The 12,071-nt window shown below is 44.9% G+C and overlaps 1 protein-coding gene across 5 annotated transcripts in view; it reads right to left on the reverse strand.

The window, feature by feature from the left end:
• ADCK1 (aarF domain containing kinase 1) overlaps nucleotides 1-12,071 on the reverse strand; it is an 83,913-nt gene that overhangs the window by 42,320 nt on the left and 29,522 nt on the right. For all 5 annotated transcript variants that reach the window (XM_074542551.1, XM_074542552.1, XM_074542549.1 and 2 more), the window contains one exon: nucleotides 11,071-11,274. In XM_074542551.1, the coding sequence (XP_074398652.1) occupies nucleotides 11,071-11,274 (204 nt within the window). The remainder of the gene's footprint in view (nucleotides 1-11,070; nucleotides 11,275-12,071) is intronic.

A 12,071-nucleotide genomic window follows, 5' to 3' on the forward strand; every position in this document is an offset into this window, starting at 1 on the left:
CCCCCCTGTACATAAATCCTAAACCTTGTGTCTCACCCTCTAATTAACTAATCTTTCCACCCTTCACCCCGGTGAGGCCCTGTGAAGCCCTCATCCTTGTCGTCTCCTGTGTAGGGTTAAAGTCCAGCTACCAGACACTTCTGGCAACATTCCAGGACTCCCGAGACCCCCAAGCTGGTCTCGGAGGCTCAGCATCTCAGGACTGAGATATTGAGATCCGACACCCTTTAGGCACTGGAAGGTGCTATGATGTCTCCCCCACTCTTCCTCCAGGCTGAACAACCTCAACTCTCTCATCCTGTGTTCACAGGAGAGGTGTTCCAGCCCTCTGATGATCTTCATCACCTGGGACAAAGAGCAGGAATGACAGAAGCAGCATTGGACAATCCAGCAGACTGTCACCAGGGTGGACAGGGGCACAGTACAATGATGACATGCAGAAGGCAAAGCCCAGTCCCAGACAGATTCTGCCCAGTTATATCCTTTCCCTGGCTTTGGTTATAATTACATTGATACAAGCAAGCCTGAAGTCTTATTGAAGCACAACACTGCCCCAGATTAACAGAACAGGGAAGTAGAAGTAGGGAATAGGGATCTGAGGTGGACCTGGAAGTACATGAAGTCTGGCAGATGTGGGCAGGCAGCCATTCCTGAACTGAACTGGTATGGAAAAACGGATATAATAAGGTCACTATTTTAAAAGAATTATACTTAAAAGGTAGGAAAGCTCTGCTGAAGATGTAAAGCTCATAAGCCAGTTACTGGTGTTAACTGTGCCTTGATGGGTATTGAAACACCAGCACACATGGCAGACAAGTCAATGTGAAAGACACAGCTATTCAGCAGTCCACACCAGAGACCAAGGCGCAGGGACTACACAGGAGCTGAGGTAGAATAACTTACAAAGAGGTCTGGATGAGGCCCTGGAGTTTGTATCCTTTGCAGCCAACTCTCAGGAAAAAAACATACAGAGATCAATAGAAGACCCTCAAGAGAGACAAATGCACGACAAATTAAGTCCACAACTGACTTCACCAATAGTGTCACTGGCACCATGCATTAGATCATCCCTAATGACCAGCCATACAAACCATGGAGCCCTAAGCTCTCTGCACTGATACAAAGAGAAAAGTCCTATGCCAAACCAGCCACATCCTGTCCTGTTTCCTTCTTGTCAAGCTCTTCTCAGAATATAAACTTTTCCTTTCTTCTCCTGACCATATCTTCCCTACTTTTCACATGTCTGCTCTGATCTGTCTGCCTCTTCTACAGCTCACTTATCTGTCTTTCTCCTCTTCCTCCCATGCTTTTTCCTTGCCCCCAGATCTTAGTGCAGGGCTGCCAAATCCCTGCTTCAAGGGTGTAACCAGCTGATTTTCTTTCCCTAAAGCAGTGTCTGCTCTCATGTAAATTACCCTCCAAACCCAGCCTGTGAAACGGGCATGTTCACTAAACTCTATGAATAGGAAAGTAGGCACAGCTGGCCTATTCATAATCAACATAAAAAATAGATTAGCACTTTACAGATTAAACATTATTGTTTCAACAGTTAACATAAATCAACTACACTTACAGGCCTAGCATTGCTGCTGCCACTGCAGGGTGACAAGTACTGCAAAGGGAAGGGCTGACAGTCCATGGTGCAGTAGAAACAGCCTGAATGTAAGTTCTCCTCTGGCATCCCCCATATGTACTGCTAGAGGTTGTTACCAGGACAAAAGTGGGCTATGGAAACAAAGTTAGGGGGGTCATTTTGATTAATTTACATGCATTTCCAAGCAATCTAGCAACCCACTATTCTAAAGCCAGAATCCGACTGCCTTTTTTCCTTCCCTCAGGCTGATGCAGCTCAAAAATGGAGCAAAAAAGTCATCTTCTGGAATAGGAACAGGACAGGAAGCCTCTAAATACTAACTGGTATGTAGCTCTGTTTCCTACAGTTCAAAATATTTGGGCTTCTGTGGATGAAGATAAACAGTTTGGTGGATTCCATCTATTGTAACCATCTCAAAAAGCACCTCATTAGAACTAAGGATTCACCTCACCAAAGAGGGGCCAAGTGACTGAGACGCACTTTAGACATGTCCTGTGGAGAGCAAGGCCAGGACAGAGTGTCCCAGAAGGGTCAGGCTGCACTTTCTCTCTCATCAGGTACAAGATACTAAGTCATTGGAGACACTCAGTCCAACACATTGTGATCAGTGTGCTATGGCTGTGTAGTCTTTAGAGAGATAAGGCCCACAGAACCAGTCTGCTCCATTCCTTTCCATTCCTTCCTGCTCACCCACTGAGAACCACCCACTGTCCCAAATGTTTATCTCGGAGCAGCCTTTCTGTAATACCTGAGCTGGTTCTAATGACTGCAAGGGACTGGCAAAGGCCTTGGCCAGGATATCCCATTAAGAACCAGCTTCACACTTCTTTCAAACAAAAAGGAAAAAAAATAGAAGAGGAACAGATTAGGTTATGGTCCAAAGGACAAAAGATGGACTGGGAGGGAGGCATTGGCTTAGAGGTTTTCCTGGCAGCCAGGGCAAAGACATTTGCAGTTTACAAAGGGCAAGGCAGGAAAAGTTACGTGGAGAGACTTCTTTACTATAACCCCTCTTAACAAGCCCTGGTAATTTTAATTGCTCTAGCCTCCTTCTAGGCTTTCTTGATAAATGGGAATAGCAGTTAATAGACCTGAACCAATCAGCTACATCCAATAAGGTGCTTGAGAAAATTAGCTTTGTTCTCCATGCACAACTGATACCACCTCAGTTTCATTCATTATCCAAAATGAGCTAACGAATGTAAATTTTCTACTAATAATCTGAAATTTGGAAGGATTGGTGCTGAAGAGCCTTTTCCAAGAACTTGTCAATTAGAGATGCAGTGATTATGTGAGCTTTGTAAGGAAGAAACTTGTAGGTTTGCTTCAGCTGAGCTCTCCTGGCACAAGCAGTAGGCCACATGAATTTACTTCTTCAGCTGTCACAGACAGCTTCAGAGGTTTGGCTCTGAACTACACATCCTGTAAAACTAAATACTGTAAAGCTTACAGAAAATAAGTGCAAAATGTGCCTAATGTTCACATACATAACATGACAAAACTTCCTCAGGCTGGTCTGCCTATAAGGAACAAACACACTTTGCTAACTAATAGTGTAAAGAATGTTCAGACACCTTAGATCCCAATTTTTGCCTCAGTTTTCAAAACATAAAAGCATGTTGAGTGTGTGGCTTCTCATAAGGAGAATTTCCAATGCTCCTAGCAGTTTTTCACAGGAAAGAAAACTTGCACGCAGAGTTGAAGTGTTTTTATAGCTCAGCATCCTTCCATAGAAATCAAGAGCTTCCTGTCATACAGATCCCAGAAGTGCCATAAAACAAAACTTATTAGATCACTGTACATCTTATAAATTCATAAAAATTCTATGTGACTACTCTGTGTTTTAGAAAAATACAGATATGTCAAGGTCAGGCCCTGGAACTCCTTATTTCATCTTATGTCATTTGTTTCACCTACAAATAACCTATTGCCAAAAGTTTCCTGACTCACTGCATCATGTTCTCATGTTTCTGATGGGTCAAGAGCCAAGCAACTGTGCAGATGTAAAATTGTGAAAGAAATTAGGAGATAATAACTAGGCAGCATCAAGTAGGATATTAAAAGATCAGTGGGCAGGCAGATGATGGGATTTTTCACTCCCTCAGAGAAAAATCAGGCACAGTAAACCCAGCCTGTGTCAAGATCAGAGAATCAAGAGTATTTCAGAGAGTATCAGCAGTGGGCTTTGAAACAGAAGGCAGTCCCTCAACATAGCACCTTAATGTTTCTGCCCCTACACAGATCCTGCTATGCCAGAAATGCCTGGAGACTGCTGAGCTAAGGAAATATACATTTGAAAAAACAAAGTCTCCATATGCAAGAATAAGGACTATTAATCTCAGTTACAGACTGCAATTTCCAGCAATTGTCTGAAATTGGAAGGATTACCCACATGCTGAAAAGTGTTTTCTGTCAATGGCTTGAGCATTGTTGTGCAGCAGATGCACCACCTCTGCAGGACATGGACACTGAATACAGCCTGACACAGCTGCTGTGGGTACTGTCAGTCAAGATGTATTTGCTTCAGAGCAACACTTCAGGTATAATCAGAACTCTGAGAAAACTGTACTGAACACAGCTTACGCCTGCACAGACACTGAGGCAACAAATTCCATGCAGGTACATCATACACTAACCCCCAGGCACCTAAAGAATTTGTAAATTGAAGGCAAAAAATGTCACTAACCATCCAGTTCAGAACTATTTTTTACCAGGGCTTTCCCCATTGCACCTCCTGTCTAAAGCTTTTCTCTTCCTTAAAGAAAGCCCTCCAAACTCCTTCAGAAAATCTACTGTCCAACTTCTTATATTGTAAATCTTACTAATTTGAAAGAAGTCAAAAGAGGTTATCCTCTACTCTATACTCAAAACCGTCCCTCTCTCAGACTAAGGGGCCTAGAGTACCCAGGAAGAGGCTGCCATGAGCAGGACCCAGCCAAATTCTCCCAGGAGCTCTGAGTGGAGAGAAAACCCGTGGAAAGAGGCAGTGCCCTCTTCAAAAGCTCCCCTGGCAGTAAGGACAGCAGGCTGTCCTTGGCACAACAGTAAGGGTCAGTAACACTGGAGCTTGCATACAGAATGAGCAGGGACACAAGAAACAAAGCAAGGTTCACTACCTGAGCCACATAAAGCTCTCTGTTTGCTTTGCCCATCTGCCCTTGGAGCAGCAGTTCTGGACAGATGCTGTCCACCCAGGGGCTCAGTGTAGAGGCAGCTACACTGGGATCTGCCAGCGACTGGGGCCTCTTACCAGAGACAAGGCAGGGCAAGCACAGCAGAGGCTGCAGCAGCAGCAGGGACCTGCACAGGCAGCCACTTGTGCCTTTCAGTTGAGTAATGCAGGACCATTTGTTCTGGGTGACATTAATGCTATTCGCCATCCATCTCAGACTCTTTAAATTACCTTTTTATGGCTAAAATCCTTTTCATAATAGATAAAAATCTCTTTTTTATATTCCAAGTTATTGAAAGAAATGTGAAGGTTTTTTATTTGTCATTACAGTTTTAATAAAAATGTGTTTTTTATTGACGTCTGCTTGGAAGCCCTGCTGGGTGTAGTGCAAGAGACTCAGAGTGGTGGGAGAAGGGCCATATCTTCCCATCCCACTTTGCAGCCCCTAACACTGTCAGAGTAATGGCCACCACAGCTCAGCTCCCACATTGGTGGGGTAATGGAGGGTAATGCAGAATGAGTGACTGACAACGCCCATAGCAGGCAAAGAGGCTCAGGTGACCTAGATGTTCACTAAACTCTATGAATAGGAAAGTAGGCACAGAGTCTGTTAGTGATGTAACACACAGTGATGCACTTCACAGACCATCACTGCAGACCATTCACAGCACAGCACTGCTGGCTGGAGATGGTGTATTAGGACAGAACCAGGTTCACAAGCCACAGGAGACCTGGGTGTTTGGCAAAGCCATTCTGCATCCGTCCACAGCCCCAAGCAACCACAAGAGGGACTGTGCACTGTGGTATACATCAGTGCTTGTGGGCAGAGCACTCAACCACAAGGCTCTGCAACACTGCAGGAAGCAGGCACCTGTCCTGGCATCCTGGAAGGGTTAGACAACACTGCCCACCCAGGAGAAGGCATTCTGGAGCCATAACAGAACCTGCAGCATCCTTCATTATGACATGAAGACTTTGTGATATAGCACAGTAAATGAAACTTCTCTAGAGCACCATATGGTTCCAGCTACAGAAAGTGGCTCATTTTACCCTGGGAATAACTTGATGCTGTAGGACATGTGGCGTAATACCCAACAGCCTATTGAAGGCCTTGCTCTTCTCCCACAGGGCTGAGCATTACTTGAATCATTCTGCAAATCAGAAATAAACATATGTCTTGCCAGAGCTTAAAATGCTCATTGACAATTCCAAAAGAATCAGGGAATCAAGTCCATCCTTCTCCTAGTCACTGGCACAGCAAAGGCTGCCATACTATACCAAGAACTCATATAGAAATAGGAGTAAAAATATTTTTTCTATTTGTGCTATTTCTCTTATTCTCATAGCAGTATGAGGACTGGGAAATCCCTTGCACTGGGGATTAGCACCTTGCTATGGTCTCATTTTCTGTCTTTCTTGTGGCAGTATACATGGGCATACAAGTTCTGTCCCTCCCTGTCAAATGTCCATGCAGCATCACTGCAGATCACTGCAGTGACCATATTTCCAGGTGTATTTGGGTACATTTCAAAAACAGATGAATCATATTTCATGTACCCAACCCAAAAAACACTTTGGGAACTTTGGGAGTGCCCTAGTTCCAATCAGGACCAGGTTCATTTTTTGCAATTGCCGGGAGGGGTGTGGCCAGGACCCTAAAGTTACTTGATACCACCTCATGCCGTTGCCAGTGGCAGGAGAAAGGGACTCTCTCTTCCAAGGAGAAGGGGCTCCTTTCAATCGAGTTAAAGTGGTGGACAGAACAGTCAGGTATTGTTTATTGTCAGGAGCTTTTCACATAAATCACTTCTCTGTCTTATACCTTTCATTATTAATATTGTTGCTGTTATCGTTTGTCTTCTTATCTCATTGCTGTTTCCAGTAAATTGTTCTTATCTTAACCCATGATCTTTTGATAACATCTGACACTGCTCAGCTTCAACCATTTCTACTCCTCTGCAACAGTTTCAGGACCTGTTAGATGTGAAGGTAAGTCAGGAGACAAGGAGAGACACTCATTCCCTTGGCTAGCCACATGCCTTACACCAGCGCATCACCCCCAAGCAACGGCAGCCTGGACACAGCACCTGGGCAGCTGCACTACACAAGCATCCCCTCAACATGGGAAAGACCTTGCTTGGGACCACACCACCCTCAGATGGGGGCTGCAAAGTTTATCCTTGCCCTAATCCCCAACCAAACAACCTTACACAAGAGACAGGAGCAATGACTAGAGAACCTGCCCAACAGGAACCTGCCAGAAAGGAGCAGGAACTGGGATATTTCTGAAAGGAAAGTGTGACAGATGGGGAGGAAGGGAGTTCTCCCACCAAGGAAAATTACCTCCAACATGAGTAAAGGCTTGGGTAGAGTACAGAGTACACAAACATACCAAGAGGGAGAATAAGATGCCTTAGGGAAAAGGTCAATAATTTGATGTAAAAATGCCAATGTGTAAGGATGGACTGGAAGCTGATGAGCAATAGGCTGTGAAAAGTGACATCTTGTTGTACATAGGAGAAGTAATACAGTGATGCTGAGTGGGTAGACCTAGGCTGTGGCCTACTGGGATGTGCAATACAAGGAGTTATTTTGGGACTAGAAAGAGGTAGAAGTGTGTTTTGGTGTAGAGAAGAGTACACAGTGAAGCATGGAGATGTCCCAGTATCTAAACTGTGACAGCACTGTGCAGCAGCAGAGAAGTGAGAACTATATTAGGGAATGCACTGGCCAGTAGTGGAGCCAGGCAACAAAGGCACAAAGGATATTTGCAAGACCGGGGTTGTAAAAGCTGACAAATCCTTCTGCAACCACTCCATCCTATGAAAAGGGATGCTGTGATATGCCCTTAATCAGAACAGAGTGGCATCACCTCCCCAATATCCCTGTATCCCACAGCCACATGACAGTAGTTTCCAAAAAAACTACTAGAGGGAGGAAGTGTCCCTAATCCCAGTGCTGTCAAAATTTCTTCTACCTTTTCTAGTTTCTAAGCACAAAGATTTTGTGCTTTTAAGGTTCACCCACTCTGAAAGTCTTATTTTCCAGAGCTCCTCATCAGTCCTTCTTCCTAAATGCATGGTGTCCACATCCTACCAGAAGTTGCCTGACTCTGCTCTGCATGCACTTGGTTGAGTTAGAGCACTTAGCTGAACCAGCTGTCCATCCCTCTGTCATTAATAGTTCTGCAGAGAAAGGACATATTCAACTTGCTTTCATTTTCCACGCTTGACACCTTTTTACTTTCAGAATCTTGTTCGAGCAAGGAAGATAAAAATAGAGGTAGGAGAGACTCTTTCATTCATATCTTAACACCCATTCTTATCAACACAGCTTTTCCCAACTGCTCCAAGAAATTCACCCCGAACAAGCCCAACCTGCACTATCTCCACTGTCTCCCCAAAAGATTCTTGCTCTGTGATCTCACTGGTGACTGTTTCCAGGAGTTATTGTAAAAATTTCTCTGCACAGCCTCTCCCACTGCTACCACCCTGTGAATCCCACCCCACCTACCTCAACTTCTTGCACATTAACACTCCAGGGAATTATCACCTCCCACCATCACTCATCCAAACCACTGTGGCTGAGATTAAAAAGCCAGCGTTTGCTCACTGATTATTTTTATCCCAGTGATCCCTGATAGGTACACTGGCCCTGGACATAAAATAGGGTTGGACAGGACAACCCAATAGTCAGCATATATGATGCTTCTGCTTCTGTGTCAAATCAACACATGCCATTCACCTTTACATCAGAGCAGCTCCCAGTCCCCAGCCACAACGCTGGCCTAAAATGGGAGACCTCCCATCATCAGGGTATCAAGTAGGTTTGTGTGGAGACAACAAACTCATGGTGAACTGCCATAAATCCACCTCATATATGCTCTGTCTTTGCTCAAATATCTGTCCCATTGGCATGGTCTCCATTTAAGCCAGTTTTCCCACAAAACATTTGTCAAACACCCAAGCCCGTGATAAGATTCACAGGAGTAGGTCACATCAGAAGGCAGACTATTTCTAATTGACTGAAAATATAATGCTTCTGCACATGAAATTGTCTTTTTTTTTACCTTCCTGACCTTTTGCAAGCTCTTGCCTAATTTGTTAGCTTGTCACATTCCTCCCTAGGTATATCTGTATTTCCAGTTGCTCTTTGTCCCATTTGTTTTGCACTGATCCAAGCTGTATGTAACTACTTCTTGGCTACACCTAAGATTCATCTGAAGAGCCCTGCTCTTGGGCCTGATGGGAGAACTAGAAGTCTTACACTGAATTTGAGAGCAGCAGGACTAGGCTCAGGCACTCTGAGAAGGTTCCCTCATTGCCATTTTTACTTCCATTTGAATTCATCTTCAAGTTCTCAGGTGTAATGCTGGCCCCAGAAGGGAAAGTTTCACATCCCTCTCTGCACTCTTCTCTGCCCTGATATTCCACCTTGCTGCTCTGCTACCTGTATTTCAGATAAGTATATAACATTTAAAATATACTGAGGATCTAGCTGCATTGAAATTAAATTTGTTCCTGAAGCAACCCTATTAAACCCTCTAGGCTCCAGCAATGACAGCTTTGGTGCATTAGGTTCCTAAATCCTTTCTTTTAAATATCTTGATTTGGTACCTTGTAACTATTGATACAGGCATTTACATCAGCTTTTAATACTGCCCAGTTTTACAAGGTCCTTTGTTTTTATACATGTTATTCTCTTCATTTATCTCTTTTATCATTGCTCTCTTTCCCTTGTTACCATTTCTCCTCCATCACTTTCTTACCATTTCTACCTTTTTTACCCTCCCTCTCCTGTAACTTCAAAATTAAATATTGCCCAGCACTGCCCATGTGAAAGAAGTGAATGCTATGAGGTAAGTCTGTATTTGAACTGCTTCACTGGGAATCAATGAGGCACAGAGCATTCCTCTAGCTCCCAAGAAGCACAAAGAAATCAGGGATTATCAGTGGCAGCTGAACACACACTTGAGAGAAAAGGTCCCACCTCCAAGAGACACCACAAAAACTGAGTCAGAGGTGCCTAGTGTGGTAATTTAATGTGGGTTAGCTTTGGAGTGGCTTTCCACAGCTCCTGTGGAAGGGAGATTGCCACATGGAAGCCCATAGAGGCAGAGGCCTGCAGGGAGCAGCCAGCTTGCTCTGCTCCATCTATCCACTGAGCTATGAAACACAGCTGGTATCAGCCTTGCTGCAAGGATGGAATGCTGATAGAGGCAGCATGTTTCAGACTGGGGGCTGACATTAACCCTGCTATTGAACTGTAGGGAAATATTAATGGTCATTCCTGGCTAGACAATATGTAGAACCTTAAACTACACAGAGGCAGACTCACCCTGCTCAAATCTGCCCATAATATACCCTCTAGGTGCAAATACTTCACTTACCTCATGTTTCCCCCACACCTCCTTACCACAGTCAGACAGGCCAGAACAACCAAAACAGTCCTAAAAGCATCTATATATGAGAAACAACAGATGTACACACCACTTTCCTTCTTCAACCTTCTGTCTTCCTCCCCACCCGACACACACTTTCCCTAGCATCACCTTTGCACACTGTTGCCTCCTGCCTGCCTCCTTACTATGTCTGTAGTGATTCTTGAAATGCCTCTCCTCAGCCTGGGCTACAGGTGAGGGGACATCTTGTAAAGAGCAAGATGCAAAGTACCTCTGTAATTTACCATGGTTACTTCGCTTATATCTGATGAACACAGTCACTTACCTACTGATCTCAGTGCTGTGGGCTGCTGAGGGTTAATGATGGCACGGACTCCTGAGCTACTGCATTACCTGACTGCAGCACCAAAAGTGATTTATGCCATTATTTTCTTTGGGGGTTAATTAGGGCCTCGAGAAAGTAAAGGGCTGTCAGTGCTAGCTGGAATTGGTCTAGTGCAGCCAGGGGAGAGCAGTCATCCCTCACAGAGCTCTGCCAATACATCTTTGTCCTGAACATCAATACCTCCAGCTCCCACTCCTCAGTGTGGCAGACAGCGCTCCATCCTGACCTCCAGCAACCCCGTTCATCTTGGCATACAGAGTACACTGCTCTGAGAGTCCTGCCATTTCCATCTGGCACCTTTCACACCCTTACTCCTCTGTTATCTTCTCCTCCTCACCAAAGCCTGCCAATAATGCCCATTGATGGACAGGGAAAACTCACATGGCTTCACCCATAAGCAAGGAAGAGGTATCTCCCCTCGGTATCTCTTACAGCTGAGAATCAGCAGTTTTCCTTCCTCTAGCTGTCCAGGGCTTGCTGAGGCCTTAGAAGCCACCACAAGCTATGGCTGCTCCTACCTCTTTGCCCAGATCCTCCCGGATAACTTGCTCAATCTCCTGCCTGGTGCTCTGTGGGGCCTGGCTGTGCAGCACCTTGAGGGTGCGGGTGTACTCCTCGGGCAGGAGGTAGTCCAGCGCTCCCAGGTGCTGTCCCACCTTGATGAAGGTGCCTCGGTTGGAGCAGCACAGCTCCCGGAGGCGCTCAGCAGAGCGCAGGTGCACCTGTGAAGAGACCAGAACATCAGTCAAGCCCTTCTGCTGTTATATGCACACGTCCACATACACATCTTATTTTGTCCAGTATTTAAGCAGACCAAGGATTTCCTTTCTTGATTCTGGGCATCATCATCTAAGATGTCAGTTCATTAGTAGGACTCTGACTGGATTTAAAGGGTCTGAACCAGACCAGGACAAGATGCTCCAGAATATAAAGCGCTTCAACACTTGTTTGTATAGGCATCATGATCAGTAACAGCACATTAATTTTTGGCCCATCCTTGCACAAAATAAAATGTCTGGCCATAGGGCAGCATTGGTTTGTCACTGTGACTCTGCACTATGATGCAGAATCACAGTGCACTATGCACTGTGATTCTGCATAGTTTGGAAACTCCTTGTCAAAAGACAAAAATCACAACCTCAACCATTATGTTAGACTCTTAGCATGAATGCAGTGAATTAAAATGAGAAGAAAGCCACAGATACACAGAGACTTCCTGGAATTCAGAAGAAAAGTCCGTTAAAAATCAAAATTAAAGATCTCTCCTTGGCAGGGAGGAGGACAGTATACAGGCAGTCCTCCATCTTCCTCGCCTCCCTTTTACATGCACAAGGGGAATTACATCCCTCCAGTCCAGTCAGGTCTTGGGTTTTACTGCCTACATTGCCAACAAAGTCTGCAATGACAGTTGTTTGAGCAACTAAGTGTTAGAAGACCTACCAGCTGTGCTCACAGTGGCCAAATGCAACTACCACATGACAAAACCCATTGCCAACCTCTTGCCTGGTCTGTATTTCAG

Source organism: Zonotrichia albicollis, chromosome 6, assembly GCF_047830755.1.
Source record: "Zonotrichia albicollis isolate bZonAlb1 chromosome 6, bZonAlb1.hap1, whole genome shotgun sequence".
Lineage (NCBI taxonomy): Eukaryota > Metazoa > Chordata > Aves > Passeriformes > Passerellidae > Zonotrichia > Zonotrichia albicollis.